The sequence below is a fragment of the Rhinolophus sinicus genome, linkage group LG07 (genome assembly GCF_036562045.2).
Source record: "Rhinolophus sinicus isolate RSC01 linkage group LG07, ASM3656204v1, whole genome shotgun sequence".
Classification (NCBI taxonomy): Eukaryota; Metazoa; Chordata; class Mammalia; order Chiroptera; family Rhinolophidae; genus Rhinolophus; species Rhinolophus sinicus.
The window spans coordinates 7,256,055-7,274,934 of record NC_133757.1 but is presented as its reverse complement, the minus strand read 5'-3'; the positions used below and the strand labels follow the sequence as shown (position 1 = coordinate 7,274,934).

Sequence of the window (18,880 nt, the reverse complement as noted above, 5' to 3'; positions counted from 1 at the left end):
GCCTTTGCCTTGGCGCAGGTGGGCCGAGCTCCGATACATCTAATCTCCTACCAAGGACTGGCCCCGGCTCCCAGCCAGATCCGAGTCTAGTTCCTTGTGTTGTTAACACGTATGCTTATTGGCTCCTTACCGCTGTTGTTAGTGAAGTCCTCAAAATCCCAGAAAGCCGAGGCGGGCGCAGCAGTAGTTGTTGTTGTCCCCCAGCCGCCTCGGCTGCTGCAAGATATTCCGCCCGTGTTGATGACTTTACTTGACTGGGATTTTGCCTATGCTGATGAAGGGCCAGTGCTGTTTCTGCACGTTTTGCCCGTGCTGATGAAAGGCCGGTGCTGTTTCTGCGACTCTAATTGACTGGGCCCTGGTGGTATGATGAATTGCCTCCTTGCTTGTTAGTGGTATGATAATATATCCCTCTAATCTCTGTCTTGTCTTACTCACCTTCACTTTGTAATAAAACTCTTTAACCCCTTCATCCCGGCTTGCAGTGGTGTGTCTTGCGTATCGGGCCTTGATATTAAGTCTGTGCACAGCAATCGCTAATACTTATCGATACACATGGACATTCTTCAAACAACATACTTGGATCCCTCTTTCTTTTTCTTTTGTGTATCTTGTATAGGTATATACTTTGTGGTTACCATGGGGCTTCCATAAGACATTAACTGTCTATTTTAAGCTGGTATGATTACATAAAAAAAAGTACAGTTTTATTCCCCCACATCTGTTTACGCTATTATCACAATTTGCATCTTTTTATATTGTGTACCCATTATATTTTTAGTTGTTTTGAAACTTTTAACTTTTATATTAGAATTAAGTGATTTATCCATCATTGTTACAGTATTACAGTACTCTGCATCTATCGATTTACCTGTATGAGCGAATTTTATAGTTTCATATACTCTTAAAAGTGTAGCATGCTTTTATTTCAACTTGTAGAACACTTTTGAGGATTTCTTATAAGGCAGGTCTAGGAGTGATGAACTCTATCACCATTTGTCTGGGAAAGTCCTTATGTGTCCTTTATATTTGGCAGTTATAGTATTCTTGGTTAGCAGGGTTTTTTTCTTTGAGTACTTTGAATATATCATCCCACTCCCTTCTGACCTGTCCACTGTGGCGGGGAAGGGGTCCAGGGCTTCCTATTCTGCCAGCTTGCTCTACACTAACATGTCTTTTCATTCTTTTATGAGTATCTTCCATGGAGCAAAAGTTTTTTAATTCTAAATTATCAATTTTTTTTCTTTCATGGATTATATTTTTGGTCTCACATCAAAAATGTCATTGCCAAACCCATAGTCACACAAATTTCCTATTTTCATCTATGTGTTTTATAGTTTTGTGCTTTTTACATTTAGGTCTATAATTAACATTGCTTTAATTTTTGTAAAAGATGTATCTTTTTTCTTTTCTTTTTTTTTTTTTTTTGCATGTGGATAGTCAATTGGTTTTAAACAACTATCCTTTCTCCATTGAATTGCCTTTGTAATTGTTTTCAAAATTCAGCCTTGTTTGTGTGGACCAATTTGTGGGATCCATTCTGTTCCATTCAGTTTGTGTCTTTAAACAAATTGGTTAATTTCATCTAAGATGTCAAAACATACAGTTGATTCACCTGTTATCCTTTTTAATTTAGTGAGATCGCTAGCCAATATCCCCTTTTATTGCATATATTGGCAAGTTGTTTCATGTCTTTCTTTTTCTTTGTCATCCTTGCTAGAGGTTTATCAAGTTCATTGATCTTTTCCATGAACCAGCTTTTGGTTTTATTGATTTTTCTCTATTTTCTATTTTCAATATTTATTATCTGGGTCTTTACAGAAAAAGTTTGCCAACCCCAATCTAGCACCTGTTCTTATGTTGTAATTTTAAACCAGCTACCTCAAGCTCCAAAGTGGTTAATATAAAAACAAAAGTAAACAATATGTCACCAAGAAAGGGATACTACAGTCAAAGAGAATTTTTTCATAGTTACAGATTTACTGAAAAGTACATTAGAAATCATGTAAACATGACTTTCTATATAGCAAGTGAAGAAATACTATAATTATAAAAAACTAAAAACATACTTTAACTGAAATGCTAAAATTTCACTAAAAACAAACGAAACATTGACCACAAAGATATCTGTTGCCAGCATTTCTAAGTTACATTCCTTCACTTCGGTCACAAAAGCACGTCAGGAGGCAACTGAGCTTGGCATAGAAGGTACAATCTTCACACAAATGAATTATGGAAGGTGACACAAGGGAGTTCACCCATATTTGGGGGAAAATTACCACAATATTATTCTCTCAGGCTGCATCATTAAATATCTAACAACTAAAGAGTTAGGAGACAACAGATTTTTCAGGATTATCTTCTTCCAAACTGGGTTACATGCCTTTTGTGTCAATGTCATTGCTTTCAACATTTTGATTGAGCACTCTTAAGAAACTATATATCAACAAAACACACACACACACATTTGTGGAGGTTTTTCTAAATCCATTTGTTACACTTGTCAGGGGGGGTTGTCCAGAAGTTTTCAACTGAGGCAAATCATACCATATGACCTCTCCCAATTCCTATCCAAGCCTTTCCTCCCCCACCTGTTTTATAAATAGGCAGTGAGACTTAAATAAATCAAGGAGGGCAAACTGCAAACTTGGCACCCTATTGCCACTTTCTGACCTTGTCAATGACTAACCAGCTAGGCCCTGCAGGCCCAAAAGGTGCCTATATTCTCCCATACTCTGAGATAGCCAGTGGGAAGATGGGCAATAACAGAAGCTCTTATTATTATTTTAGTGTCATGGACAAGACACAGACTGGTGAAGCCTATGGACCCAAAAGTAACACATTTAAGTATATAACATAAAATATATAGGTTTACAAAGGAAATTAAGTAAATTGAAATATAATCACAAAATATGTTCAAAACCAAGTATATAATATAGTGGTGTATGTGCTTCTTTACAAATAGATGCAATGCCCAGTATTACTGGCAGGTCTAATAACTACCACATACAAATTGTGGAATCTCCACACTACAGTGTGCACTATAGTGTGCACTACCCACATATAACTATATGCATTTGTCAAAAGACAAAGAACTGTACACTCAAAATTGTGACTTTTACAGTATGCCAACTATACCTCAATAAAACTGACTTATAAAAACAAAAAGTGGTAGTGGTAGTCTAATAACTACAATTTTGCGGTTCCGATAAAGTTTTAAGATAGCTGTAACATCACTACTGTGATGTGAAAATGTCTGTGATTTATTTTAGTGACAAAGTGACAGGTGCTGCCAATCCTACTGTGGTTTGCTAATGTACTAATCACTGAATTGTTACATTTAGTGTGAGGTGAATAAAAATAAAGATGGAAATATTTTTCCCAATTTGGGTTGATGGCCCCCATGAAATCTACCCACAGACTGTATCCATGGAGTACACAGAAGGTAGTGAGGCTAGTTGCAGAGGGAACAGATAAACAGAGCAGCCTGGGGGAATCTGTGAACATAGATTCCTGAGTGTAAGCAGCCATTAGGAATCAGAAGGGTCTATATTCCATTGTGATGCCACCTGCTTACTCTCACAGGACATTCAGTCCTCAACTCATACGTGGCCAGCCCAAGCAGTCTCCAAGCCAGAAAGAACCTGGTGGTGTTACAGAGGACCATTTCCAAGCTCCCAAGGTGCTCATGAGTATGACATCCCCGTATCCCAGCTTTGCCATAGCAGCACCAAACATGTGTCCAACTACCTGCATGTGAGGCCCAACTAGGAATAGATCCTCTGGTTCAGTCTAGGACCATATCCTTCCCCCAAGCCCCAATGTCCTGGATCCCAGTAAGCGATCAGTCAAAACAACAGGGAATAGAAGTGTTGCTGGGGCACTGGGGCAACCAGAAACGGCTTCCATCATGAAGATCCAGTCTATACTCGCTTCTAACCTCCAAGAGCTGCTGGGGGGTTCTTTAAAAACTAGTCAGTTTTGTCATTCCTTTGCTCAAAAGGTACCCATTGAACCTACTATCCAAGCTCTTTAATTGACATTCATAATCTCACCATTTACTTACCTTTCTTCCATAATCACCTGCTACTTCGCTGCCTTTTACTGACAGTCAAGCCACAGTGGTCTTCCTTTCCTTGTTGTGTAGACATGCCCACTTGCTTCCTGCCTCACTACCTTAGACCTTAGCACTTGCCTTTTTTTGGGGGGAGGGGATGCCTAGGATGCAACTCCCCACAAAGTCCACAGCACAGGTGAGTGCCTTGCTCTTTATGTCTTTGCTAAAATTTCATCTTGAGATGCATTCCCTAGCCATGTTATTACTGAACATTATTCTTGAATATCCACCTACAAGACAGTCATTCTCTTCCCCATCACCTTGTTTTATTATTTTCTAGGCAGGTGTTATAATCTGAGTTTATTTATTTTGGCTTGTTTACTGTGTCTCCTCCACTAAGAACATAAATTCCATGAAAGCAGAAATTGTGACTCTCATGGTCATTTTGATATTTCCAGTCCCCAGAAAAGACTTAATAAGTACAAGCATTGTATAAGTCTGGAGGAGAAAGAAAAGCAAAAAGTATATACCTGAAGCTGTTAACGATTGTCTATGAATAGTTATGATTTTGGAACTTTTTTTTCCTTTTCATTATCTTCCTGACTTTTCTGTAATAAGCGTATGTTGCTCTTACAATGAGTTTTTAAGTAAAAATAAATGAATAAAAGGCACCACTTTAGGGAACAACTCTTCAGCCAAAAATAAAAATGTTCCATTATACATGAAGATTGTAAGTCAGAAGTGAGGTTTCCTTCCAGATATTTTTTCTTTTTGTACAAATTCAATTAAGAATTCTTCTACTACAGTCATCTTCCTTCAGTCTTGAACGTACGCTTTGCTCTTTTAAGGACTATGACACGAAGAAATCATGACTACTTTTCTCCCCAGGTCTCCAAATAGGAGAAACTAATTGCTAGTTGACTACTTTGTAATCGGGTCAATACTATTCAAAATTAGCTACGTGACTGTATGGGGACTGCACGTGCGGGGCATATTCACACTCACTGAAAGGACCGCTGACTCCTAGCGCCAACTGTGGTGTCTGACAAGCAAATAACGCAGAGCCAGCCTAGGAGGCGCCAAGTTGAAGGAGGACGAGCCGGAAGTTGCACTGCTCCCTGACCTCCCCCCTGCCCGGGCGGAAACAACAGCGCTGGAAGAGAGGTTCCGGGGCTGGCCTGTCCTGGAGGCGGCCGAATGGAGACCCGGACTGAGGACGCGCGATCGACCCGCCACCCGATGCTGGCCTCTTCCTGGGATGCCACATGCGGGGCCCTGGCCCAGAGCCTCCACGTCGCCCGAGATGATCTCGGCGCCCGGGACTCTGACCCGGAGGAGCTGCTGGCGCCGCCTGCCCCGGGGTGCGTTTGGGCGGCGGAGACTGGGTGACAGCTACGTTCCTGGGGAGCCTGAGGGGAGGCAGGGGCCGTGAAGGGAGAGGGTCTGGGCCGGAATCCGGGGGCGGTTCTGGTGGCCGATCTGTGCGAGGAACAGGGCCGGCGTCGGCGAGGGGCAGGGCCCAGGTGGCTGGAGGGCGGGTCTGCGCGAAGGCGGCACCTGCGAGTGCGTGAGTGTCGGGCGCTGGGGACTGGGAGCCGGTGACCGGGCGACGGCCTTGCGAACACAGCGCCTGTGTCGGTCACGTCTGCTGCTGAGGCCCCGTCAAAATCAGAACCCGCCTCTCTATCGCCAAACAAAAGCCTGCTGTAGACCAATGTAGGTGAAAAAAATATTCAGACAGTTGAGAATCTCCATCAGCTTAATTTTGAAAAAGATAACACTCTCTTATCGTATTCTGCTTCCCCCTCTTATGCACGGGATAGGTGCCCCGTGAGTTTTTAAATAAGTAATTACAGGGGATTGAGTGAGATATCCATGATCGCCGATAAAACAAAGGGGTTCCCTGAGGTCAGAAGTGTGCCATTGGCTTCTGAATCTGTACTGAGCGTTTGCTGGGTGCTTGGGAAGGTGCATGGACCTTAAAGGCAAATGAAAGTGAACTGGAAGAAATATCCATCGCCTAATAAGTGGGTTGTGAACAGTGTTCAAAGAACTGTGCCGTGTAATGTTTCTAACAAGTTTCTTTTCAGCCAGGATCTGGTGATTTTGAAGAGAAGCCTCAACAGCCAAGATGCAAACCCCTGCTTCCTTTACCTGAGATGTGACCCTAGTGGAGGTGAAGAAATCGTTTCTGTTGGCGTTTTAAGTTCGGCAAGAAATATGGAAGTCTACTTAGGAGAGGAGTACTGTGGAACCAGCAGGGGCAAGAATGTTGGTAATGTTCTGGATAACAGGTTTGTGACTTGTTCATGCAGAAGTGTTCTTTTGAGCCAGTGTTATTTTCACTCAGCTGTTGCAATGTTTATTAATTTTCTGACATTGGTGCCAGACTTTAGGGAAGAGAAGATTAAAATATACCAGCAGGAATAGAACTTTAGACCTTTAAGGGATCCTCAAGATAATTTTGATAAGCTTTCTCATTTTCATAATATGGACATTGAGAGCTAATAGTGGGGAAGTGACCAGGTAGAGGGTTGTACAGGTTCATTAGACTTTATAGATGAGTGGAGTGTGGCCCCTTATTGCTGCTGCTTGGCTTTCTCCGTGAACGCACAATGGTATGTTTTCCACACGTTTATTTGGCAATTAGTCTGGAACTTGGAACACATGTTTTTGGAGGGAAGCCCATTACAAATGGTAAACATGCCCAAGACTCTTCCATAGCAGCCTATGTAATCCATAATTCAGCTGTTATAGTTCGATTTTTATTTAAGCTCTTACATATTCTATCCTAGTCTCTCCTTAGTATGACCCAAAATATGGACTATGCGTATTTTATATATTGCACATACTGAAAATAAAGGTACATGTATTGAGCTTTACTGTATGTCCTGTGCTACATGGTTTTATATAGATTATCTCATTTAATTCTCTTACACAGAAAGAGCAGACACAATGTTTGTAACCAGGTCCCTTGATTAGGGACCCCCAACTCTTTGTCCCTTGCCAGATAAAATGTATCTCAGGGGTTTCAATAATGACTTAGAAACAATTCATTTTTTAATGTAACTATTAAAAATGATAATAAAAGTAAAAATAATTTAAATTCTACTTTATTTTTAGTGAACATGAAATTATTTTCTACAAAAAATATTTAAAACTGGAGTCCTCCACTCTTGCTTGTAAAATAAAGGTAAGTCATCACCGAGTTTTAACTAATTTGACAACTGCACATGTTTTTGTATAACTTGTGCTTATGTTCTGTTGGTTTGGTAACACAGTTAGTTCAACTTTGTTCCTGGTAATCTTTATATAAAATTATAGTGTCAAGATAACCACAAGCAGTTTTGGCTCCATTATATCAAGAAAAAAATGGAAAGCAGTTAGAAAGAAGAGAACAGTTGGAGAGCATCTAAAAGTTAAAGGGATTTGGACTGGTATCTTGAGTATGAAAAATATCACAAAGATGAATTTTTGTGATGTGTCTGAAGTCAGAGAATGGGTACTGAGCTGGAAGTCATGAGCCCAGAATATTAATTCTGCTTTGTTGCCTAACGTGGGCAAATCTCTTTATCTCTTTGGAACTACCTTATGGATCAATTAAACTGCTAAAAAAAAATAAATCCTTGCTTTATACATGAGTATTCATAAGATCATCATTTCTAATAACCAAAAGGTAGAAAAAACACAAATATCCATCACCCAATGAATGGATAAACAAAATAATGGTATACCTATACAATGGAAAAGTATTTAGTCATAAAAAGCAATGAATTATGGATATATACTACAAACATGGATGAACCTTGAAAACATTAAAGAAGTCACTTCAAAGTACCACTTATTGTTTGAGTCCATATATATATCAAACATCCAGAATAGGCAAATCCATAGAGACAAAGTTGATTAGTTGTTGTCTGGGGCTGGGGGCTGGGGCATAGGGAGTGACTGGCAGTAGTATGGGGTTGCTTTTTTGGAGTGATATTATAAAATTGTGGTGATGGCTATACAACTCTGTGAATATACTGAAATGCATTAAAATGTATACTTTAAATGGGTTGATTGTTTAGGATGTGAATTATATCTCAAAACTGCTTTTAAAAAAATTAAGGGAAATAAATCCTTATAGTCTTTTTATGTTCACATTACTTCATACAGAGTTACGAGACTTTAGAATAAGAAAAAAAGTGATTTTCATAGGCAGGTAGCAGATTTACAGAACTAATTGTCCCAAGATGTTTCAGATAATATATATTGATAACTTCCAAATATAACGAAGTAATTGATTTATTTAACATGAAATGTTCATTCACCAAATATTTGAGTGCCTATTAATGATAGATACTGTAGGATGAGCAGTAATATAATAAACTGGAATGACTGCCCCCATGTCGCTTACATTTTAGTCGGGTGAGACGGTGGGCTGATTCAATGAGTAAAATGTGTACAATATTCAGTGATGAGAAAGCATATGGGGACTAAAAAGCAAACAGGGGATTTCAAGGAGGTTACGAGGTGAGTGTCTAAATTTAATGGGAAGTTTTTTTTAATTGTTGAGGACAGTCACCTCTTTGGTGCCACACTCAGAGTTCTTGGCTCATGGGTCTAGTTTGTCCTTCATGAAGACCTGTGTCTTCATATTACATACAGTCGGTTCTGTATATGTCTCTGAAGGTGAGTGTCTTCTGTGACTGTTCTGTGGAAGTTCACGGGGGTGCAAAGGGTCGTTTGATTTAGGGAAATCCTAAGCCCACAAAAGCGTGTTCTGGGGCAATAGTATATGAAAGTTCAAAATAATAGTTACTGATGCATATTTTTGAACACTTTCTCAGTGGTAGGTGCTGGGAATTTCAACACGTAATCCTCACAACAACCATGTGAAGTCCCTTTTGTTGCCTCATGTTATCACTGCCTCCGATGTTGGCCTGTGCGCAGGCTCTTACATGCTCTACATAGCAGAGGCATCAGTGAACTCAGGTCTGTCTATTCTAAATCCTGTTCCCTTCCCACTTTGCTACTCTCTTGTCCATATCCACACGAAATGTCTTTTGGTTCAGAAACATGCATGAAATGAGGCAGCATAAAGCATTGGCCCAGGCACTGCTGTAGAAGCCAGAACTTGACTTTTGCTAATTGGATAATCCTTTGAGAAGTTAGAAAATCACCCGACCTCATCTTTTTTGTATGTGAACCAGCAAGTTATGTTAGATCATCTTGAGTTTCCCTCACACTTCTAAATTCTAAAAGACTGACTGACATTTGGTATTTCCGTCAGTACTTTGGGAGGCCTTCTGAATAGCCTATTTTGGGGTATGTGAAGGGTTCAGACTGATATAGTTTACTTTTATTCTTTAAATTAACAAAACTTTATTTTAGACCCTTTTGTATTTTCTGTGTATTTATTTTAATTTCAAAATGGCATTCTTTTACATAAATAGTATTTCTGAGCCTCATAATAAATTGGAGTGCTGACCATTAAATTATAGGGAAAACTTAAAAATGAAAATGTATTTAAAGTTTATATTTGCTTTCCTGAATACTTCACTATTGCTAGCTTATACAAAAGAGTGACCTTAAATGTGACTGTTGTTTAATATTATTACTTCCTGAACTTTTGTTTTATAATAGTTGCTCTCCTTTGGTGAAAAGCAGTGTGTGTTCATCAGTAAAGTTGTGGTACATGTGAGACCAGTGTCAGCAAATTCTTCAACAAGCTCTCCTGCTCTAGGGTCAAGGATAGACCTCGGGAGGGTCCAAACCATCATGGAGTCCATGGGGTCCAAGTTATCACCTGGAGCTCAGCAACTGATGAGTATGGTTAGGTTTCAGCAGCAGGTAAGTAGGACGGCATTTCTTTCTAGATACCGTTAAAAATGTCAAAAAATGATGGCTTTTCATAAGGACATGTGGTGACTTAAATTTTTCCTGGAACTTTTATTGATTTGACTGTTACCTTTATTTTACTGTGGTGAAAATGACATTTTGTAGACCTCCCCTCTTACAAAATATTTGTGTTACAGACTTCGGTTTACCAAATGTGAAAGTTGACGGATGATATTTAACTCTATGAAAATTATCAATTATTGTGACTCAGTTGAGGGGACTATGTTTTGTTACGACCAGTTAAAGAGGGCTTAGTAGAAATGTTAAAATATTCCAATGCAATTTTACTACGTATGTATGTATTTTAATATTTTCTGTAGGAAAGAGTACAGTCAAATGATTAAAAGCCCTGACTCTGGACTTAGGTGGCCTGGTTCGTGTCCCGGGTCTGCCACTCGCTAGTGGTGTTACCTTGTTGGCCCAGTTACCTTTAACCTTGGTCTCCTCAACTTTATATTGGATGGTAACTGTAGCTTGCTTCGTATGGATGTTTTGAGGCTCAAATGGAAGAACGCACATTGCCTGACTCCTAAGTTAGCTGTCATTAGTATTAATAGTAACACTTACTTGTTTCCCTTGCTTAGAATCATGTTGCCTTTGGAGAGCAGCTTCAGTCAGTCTTGGGAAATACTGGATACCAGTGTATGGTTGACCTGCATTCATCAGCTGCATCAGGAGCCGTTGACAAGTCGTCCGCCACACCGTTTCCTTTTAGAACTGGACTGACATCTGGAAACGTGGCTGAAGACTTAAAAGCTTCCATGGATAAAAGTACACAGCCACCTGGTGGAGGGAGTAGTACAAACCTCGAAGCGTGTAAAATTGTGCCACAAAACCATTCTCTTCTTGAGAATGATCTTAAAACTGCAGTATCTTCTTTCTTACCAAAGAAAGCAACTGACAATTCAAGTATACCTAAGTCTGAGTTGCTGCCCTTTCTCCAGAATTTGTGTAGTCAAGTTAACCATCTCCGTGTGGGACGTAACACCGAGCGTCCGGAAAACCTCACCAAGCCTGGTGAAGGCGGTGGTGTGGCGTAAGTATTTATCTTAAGATAAACATGCTTTAGATTTGGTAGGTGTAACTATTAACTGAAGAGAAACAGATTTATCTCAGTGAGTACTGCCTGAATACTAAATTATTCTCCATAGAAAATTTAAGAGCTTTTACATTTTACCATTGACATGCTTATAGGGAGTAACTATTATACAAAGTAAAATTGGTTGCTTTGTAAGAGGTGCCTAAAAGTGGAGGTGCTTAGGACTTCTCAGGGATTTTCTGAACGGATTACAACTATCAGATAGAGGTTGAAGTAGAAAGTTATTTACATGAAGAGAGAGGGGCTGTAGATTCATAATCTTTACATTGGTTTTATTTATGTTTGTACTGTTTTTTGCTGGGTATGTTAGGCGGGCCAATGTAACCTATCTTTTTAGGTCACGTTTGGCCTAGGCTAATTTTGGAACAATGAAAATTCTATTAGGATGACAATTATTTATAGTATACAAGCTCTTATCCCGATTTTATAATCCCATATTTTTAATAGCACATGGTTAAGAGGTAGTTAAGTATTTAGTATGTCCCTATTCTTTACATAAATATAGTGTGTCAAAATAGTGTTCCAGACTGGAATTCAGGTCTCTGGTCATAGTTTTGGTTTAAGCACTTTACCACACTGTTTAATCTCCCGTAAATTAGAGTTTTCATCTGAAAATGACATAGTTGGATTAGTTTGGAACTAAACAATACCAACCAAGCAACAAGATCTAATTGACACATATTTTTCAAGCGTCCATGCAAGATTCACAAAGGTAGATTATATCTTGAGTCATAAAGTAAACCTAACCAAATTTAAAAGGATTGGAATCATGCAAAATACATTCTCTGACCATAAATGAATCCAACTAGAAATCAATAACAGAAAAACAACAACAAAATTTCCAAACATTTAATAGCACACTTCTAAATAATCTGTGGTTTAAGAAGGAAGTCTCAACAGAATTTTTTTTTTTTTTTTAATTGGGGAAGGGGAACAGGACTTTATTGGGGAACAGTGTGTACTTCCAGGCGTTTTTTCCAAGTCAAGTTGTCCTTTCAGTCTTAGTGGTGGAGGGTGCCGTTCAGCTTCAAGTTGTTGTCCTTTCAGTCTTAGTTGTGGAGGGTGCAGCTCAGCTCCAGGTCCAGTTGCCGTTTTCTAGTTGCAAGGGTCACAGCCCACCATCCCTTGCGGGAGTCAAGGAATCGAACTGGTAACCTTGGGGTTGAGAGGACCCGCTTCAACCAACTGAGCCATCCGGGAGCTCAGCAGCAGCTCAGCTCAAGGTGCCGTGTTCAATCTCAGTTGCAGAGAGCACTGCCCACCATCCCTTGCGGGACTCAAGGAATTGAACTGGCAACCTTGTGGTTAAGAGCCCACTGGCCCGTGTGGGAATCAAACTGGCAGCCTTTGGAGTTAGGAGCATGGAGCTCTAACCGCCTGAGCCACCGGGCCGACCCATCAACAGAAATTTTAAAAAATACATGGTAGTTAATGAAAAGACAACAAGACCAAACTTTGTGGGATGCAGCTAAAGAAGTGTTAAGGATACTTATAGCACTAAATGCTTCCATTGGAAGAGAGAAGAGGTCTCAATAACACAAAACTACAGCAATTCAATCAAAATGAAATAGATCATTTGAATAGTCCTATAACCATTAAAGACATTGAATTTTTAATTTAAGTGCCTAGCAAAATAAACCCAAAAACAAGCTGAAAGAAGGAAATGACAAAGATGAAAATCAGTGAAATACAGAACAGAAACATTAAGAAAATCAGTGAAGCAAAAAGTTGATTCTTTGAAAATTTTAATAAAATTGATAAACTTCTGGTAGGACTGGCTAGTAAATCTGGCAAAGATAAATAGAGAGAAGACACAAATCACCAATATCATGAATGTAACAGGAGATATTGCTACAGGTCCTGGAGCCATTAAAAAGGTACAGGAATGTTGCAAACAAGTTTCTGCTCATAAATTTGACAATTTGTAAGAAACTGATTAATTCCTTAAAAACAATGAACTCCCAAACTCAACCAACGTGAAATATACAAACAGAATAGTCCTACAACTGCTAAAAGTACTGAATTCATCATTTGAAAGCTCATGTAAAGAAATATCCAGGTCCAGGTTTTTCCAGTCGAGAATTCCACCAAACTTGTAAAGAACACCAAATTTACACACTTCCAGAAAACAGAAGAGGAGTGAAGACTTCTCAATTCATTTTACAAAACCAGTATATTCTGATACCAAAATTAGATTTTCCAAAGAAAAATGAAATGCCTAAAAATACATGTAAATTCATCTAAAATATATAACTATAAAAATAATTATAAAAATATAAAAATCTAACAAAACATATGCAGGACTTATATATTGAAAATCATAAGATGCTGATGAAAGAATCAGAGGCAGCCTAAATAAGTGGAAAGACATAACCACGTTTATGGATTTGAGGACTCAACATAGTAAAAATGTCAGTACGCCACAAGTTGACCTATGTTTAATGCAATTCCTATCAAAAGTTCAGCAAGATTTTTTGTAAATATAGACAAGATGATTCTAAAATTTGGAAATGGAAAGATAAAGGAATTAAAATGCCTGAAACAATTTTGAAAAAGAAAAATAAAGTGATAGAAATCACTACTTGATTTCAAGACATATAGCTACAGTATTCGAAACTGGTATTGGCAGAGAGACAGACACATAAATCAGTAGAATAGAGCCCACAGAAATAGCCCCACACAAATATATTCAACTAATTTTTGACAAAGGAGCAACAGCAGTTCCGTGGGGCAAGGATAGTCTTTTTAACATGGTGCTGGAGCAACTGGATATCCAAAGGCAGAAGTGAACCGTGACCCAAACATCATACCTTACACAAAAATTACTTCACAATGGATCATAAACTTAAATGTAAAATACGAAGCTATAAAACTTTTCTAGTAATATATAGGAGAAAATCTTGGAGACCTAAGACTAGGAGGCAACTCCTTAGATAGAACATCAAAAAGCAGGATAATTGAAAATTTGATATATTAGACCCATCAAAATTTCAAACTTCAGTCCTGGGAAAGGCTGTGTTAAGAGGATTAAAATACAAACTACAAAGTGGGAGAAAATCTTTGCAAATAACAAGTCAGACAAATAAAATATTTAAAATATATAATGAACTGTCAAAATTCAACATTTAAAAAAATCCCATCAGAACATGGGCAGAAGACATAAAGAGACATTTTACCCAAGAGGATGTGCAAATAGCAAATAAGCACATGCAAAGATGATGCACACTGACTTCAGGACTATTAGGGAAACGCAGCAGAAGCCACAGCAGGTACCGCCACACAGTACGCGAAAGGCTCAAATAGAGCAACACAGTTTACAGTACCAAATGCTGACGAGGCTGTGGGAAACTGCATCTCTCAGACATTGCTGGTGGGAATGTATGTGGTACAGCCAGTCTGAAAAATATTTTGGCAGATCATTGAAAACTAAACATACAGTTACCGTGTGACCCAGCGATCATATCCTTGGGCCGTTGTCCCAGAGAAAGGAAAAGCTAATGTCCCACAAAAATCTGTATACAATGGCTCATAGAAACTTTGTGTGTAATAGCCCCAAACTGGAAACAAATGTCTTTTAAAAATGAATGGTTAAACAAAGGGTGCTGTATTTGTATAACATGCTAATCAGCCATAAAAAAGGAACAAACTGTTGATACGCTCAACAGCTTGGATGGCTCTCAAGGGCATTATGCTGAGTGACACAAGACAATCTCAAGAGGTCACATATGGTATGATTCCGTTTCTGTAACATTCTCAAACTTATAGACGTGAAGACCATATTAGGGGTTGCCAGGTATCCTAATGGAGGGGATTAGGGCAGTGGATGTGACATTACAGGCGTGGCAGAAGGGAGACCTTTCCGGTTAAGGAATAGTTGTGCATCCGGATTGCGGTGATGCTTATATGAACGTGTGTACACGTGAGAACGTGATGCACACACACCTTGTACTAACATCAGTTTCTTGGGTTTGATAGGAAAGCAGTTAGGTGAGATGTAGCCACTGGGACCATCAGGTGAAGGGTACTGGGGACTAGTATCTTTACATCTTCCTGTGACTCTCTACTTATTTGAACATAAAGTATTAAAAAAAAAAAACTCATCTATTCTAGAGTAGTGGTTCTCAAACTTTTTGGTCTTTACACTCTTAAAAATAATTGAGGGCTCTAAAGAACCTTTGCCTATGTAGGCTATATAAAAATATTTATTTGTTTTAAAGTGACAGTAAAGCCATTATATGGTAACATAATTTTATGAAAAATATGTTTTTCTAAAAACATGTTAGTGAGAATTGTATTGTTTTAAAGTTGTGCCAATCTATGTGAGTTTTTGGTTGATTCTCCTATAGTTGCATTATAACATATGTAATCAATAGCTACTACACCACAGTAAACGTACTGAAAACAAACTGAGTTAATCTCTGAAAAAGTATTTATTTATATCCTAACCCACTACCCTAGCAAATTCTAGGAGTCAGAAGAATAGACAACCACACATTCTATATTAGTCTTCAGAGCAATGACATTACACTTTGTGTAGCTTCTGGAATATGTCACTGTACATTCATGAGAATATGAGGATGAAAACGTCACATAATGTGTTAGTGTTACTATAAAAATACTTTGACCTCATGGAACTCCTGAAAAAGTCATGGAAATTCCAGGGTTTTGTGGCCCATGCTCTGAAATAATGTCCTACTGTTCATTCACAGTGAACTCCAGAAAATGGTATGCTTTTTATTATTTTGGTTTTAATTTGCCCATTACAGAAAAATATGAATATTTTTCATATTAGGTTAGAAAAGATCTTCCCTGTACTTTAGTAAGGTTGTGCGGGTGAAAAAAGACAAAACTGTTTAAATTGTTCAGGTGGCATTTGGAAGTCATACATGGAGACCTTAAAATTTTTTTGGCAAGATCAGGTTTGATTTTGAGCTCAAAATAAAAAAGATCCCTTCTAAAGACTTGTTGTTTGAGGGTAGAAATTCTGTCATCATTTTTATATTCTCATTTCAATTGTCTGTCTACATGTTTAAAGAATTAAAGAAATAATGCTTTGGGCCTTCAGGATTGTGGTTGTCTGTTGTGTATGTATTTTAGAACCTGGAAATACATTGTAAGGAGAGAGCACAGTTATGGAGACAGATTTCAGCATGTAGGTGGCTGCTTGTTGTATGCTTTGGTTGTTTTGTTATAATATCAGGGATAATTATTATCTTTCAATTTATCTTTAGAATGGGAGAGCCACCCGTTTGCTCCTACTTGGAAAAGATTCTTTCTAAAAATGTGGAACTGATGGAAAAGAAACTTATGGACCACATCGACCAGCGAATCTATAAACTCCAGGAGCACATTGATAATAAGATTGCTTTGTTAATGGACTTGCTGCAAAATCCCAACTCCCCACCCCCTGGGACGCCTCTGAGACGTTACGACTCCGGAGAGAGACTTTCAAATGGAGAACGATAAGTGCTCAACATGTACAATGTACTGCAGATATTTATTACCTATTTATTATAAAGCCGAGACCCTAAGCATTCAAAGCAAGTATTTAATGTCATTTGAGGATCGTCATCTTCCATAAAGTGACCTCAGTGTTCATTTTAACTGTACTTGTTATTGTAAATCCAGTACTGTACACTAAGAGTTAACGTGAACAGGTCGTAAATTATTTTTGTTTGCAATATTGTTCACTCTTACAGACATTTATGTGTACATCTGTGTTATTTAAGTGTTTAAAAATTGTAAGGATTTCTAATACAGTTTATATGTGTTGGACAGAAATATATTTTCTATTTATGAAACACCTTATTTCTTAGTCATAGGAGTATGAAAAATAATGCTTAGAGTATTTGATAATTTTTTTCTAATTGATTGTTCTTGGTAAATTGGATACGTAAGACTTGGAACCTTTAATTCAGATCATTAATTTACATTTTGTTTATCTCAGATAATGAAGAAGATGCAATACTTGGCATCTGTGCATAAACACTGAGATTGTTATAGTTTTTGTTTCAGTATAGTGTACCAGTAAATAGGAAAGTGAAATCAGAACTGTTCCTTGGTAGGATTACTTTAAATTGAGTGATCGATGCCAAATGAGAGTCATCTTATTTTACATCAGTTAACCCAGAAAGTACAAGGAGCTCTCCTTTTCTGAGCTGATACAGGTTCTCCTTCCCAGTGTCCTTTTGTGGTGTTTACATGTGAAGTGCTGAGGCTCTGAGTGAGTAAGGCCTGGGACTCAAGGAGAGGGCTGTTCTCACCGGCAGACTTAACTTTCAGAAATTATAAGTATCGTATGTGTGTTGATATATTTGCATCTAAAAAATAAATGTGTCCACTCTGGGAATTACTTGTCTTAAGTAAACAGCAATATTTTATTTTCACTGAATCTTTGCTTAAAATGTTTTATTTTAAAAGAGGTGTTTCACACACTTTGGGTGAATTTATTCTTTAAAATGATGGCTAATTTATATACTCTGTTCAATTTTATATTACAAGGTAACACACTATATGGAATACACTCCAACCACAGTCACTGAGGATTTGCATATCACTTGTTCTAGTCTTTCTCTGATTTGTGGGACATTACAACATACATAGCTATAAAAATAGTATCTGTCACTCAAGAGAAATCTGTCTCAGTTCAAGTCGAACCCTTCAGCTGTTTTACAGATTCTGGTATTTGTAGTTTCTTCATTGATTCACTAAATGCGTCCCCATGATTGTAGCTACAATCACTACCTTCAGAGCGAGGACCAGCATGGATATAGATGTAGATGGTTGAAAAATTGACAGTTTTTCCTGCATATATTGATGATGAAATAGAATCGCGGAGTAAGATCACAAACATTTTTAAAAGTAATATTTGGCAATATGAGATTTGGTATATTAATGATTTCCTTGCATATTCTATGAACTGTATGTGTGTTAGGACTTTGTGAACGACATTTGTGAAGCAGAGCGCAGGGTACCGGACAGTGACTCATGGTTCAGCAGAGGACCACAAGACATACTGATACAGGTTTGTCACACCCGTGTCCTGGCAGAAGTACCTGGCGTGCCGTGAGGGGCCACACGAGGAAGTCACGGCCAGGTGCAGGCAGAGAGTCAGGACCTGGGGTACATGCTTTGATTAGGGTCTGTGGGCGGAATGCTTTGGGGTTCCTGGGGTAAGGCTGCATTTGTCCATTCATACCAAAAAGAGTAGAGCTTTGGCCAGCTCCATGGGGGTCTTATGTAGGCCCACGGGGGAAGATGGGGGAAGACTTAATCACGAGGGCTGTTGGGGGAGTCATAGCAGGAACTTACATTGACTTGTGCCTCTTTGGGCTGCTGTCTATGGCATGTGCTTGCATGAGGGGTCTAGTATCAGATTAAGGCCACCACAGGCCGCTTGACCAAACAAAATTGATGCCAAGGCAGCAGGTGATTGAGAGGCTGGTTTTTTTTGTTTTTCCTTTTATGTCCTAAATAATAGCTCACTGGCAATCCCCATTTAATGGCTATTCAGGAGTGAGGAAAGTGACGGCATCCTGAGGCCCAACATGGAGGAATGGGCAACAGCTGTGTTGACAATCAGTGAGTTGGACTTTGGGGTTCTGTCTGGGTCCCAGGGGCTTGTTTCTTCTTGGTGGGAAATTCTCCGTAAATTCACACTCACAAGGACTTTTACCCAGGTCAGTATTTTCTGCCAAGTGCCCATCCTGTGACTAACCTGGGTCAGGTGGTGGCAAACACCCTGATACCTGCAAAATCGCATCTCTGCTAGAAGAGAGCTACCCGGATCCCAGGCCACTGGGAGTAAGCCCATGAGCCACCCTTACCTGGCCCAGGTCCCA

At 38.9% G+C, this 18,880-nt stretch overlaps 1 protein-coding gene across 1 annotated transcript; it reads left to right on the top strand.

The window, feature by feature from the left end:
• The first annotated feature begins 5,198 nt into the window (after positions 1–5,198).
• On the top strand, positions 5,199–17,430 carry LOC109436397 (ATPase PAAT). Its single transcript, XM_074338858.1, has 6 exons — positions 5,199–5,418; positions 6,148–6,351; positions 7,181–7,250; positions 9,686–9,892; positions 10,525–10,976; positions 16,271–17,430. The coding sequence occupies exons 1-6, from the start codon at positions 5,255–5,257 to the stop codon at positions 16,503–16,505; spliced, it is 1,332 nt and encodes a 443-aa protein (XP_074194959.1). The 5' UTR covers positions 5,199–5,254; the 3' UTR covers positions 16,506–17,430.
• Positions 17,431–18,880: the final 1,450 nt, after the last annotated feature.

Bases quoted from the DNA above. Each gene is read 5' to 3' on its own strand.
- LOC109436397 (XM_074338858.1), top strand. From the start codon at position 5,255: ATGGAGACCCGGACTGAGGACGCGCGATCGACCCGCCACCCGATGCTG. The intron at 5,419-6,147 runs GTGCGTTTGGGC...GTTTCTTTTCAG, and splicing joins CTGGCGCCGCCTGCCCCGGG to CCAGGATCTGGTGATTTTGA. The intron at 9,893-10,524 runs GTAAGTAGGACG...TCCCTTGCTTAG, and splicing joins TGGTTAGGTTTCAGCAGCAG to AATCATGTTGCCTTTGGAGA.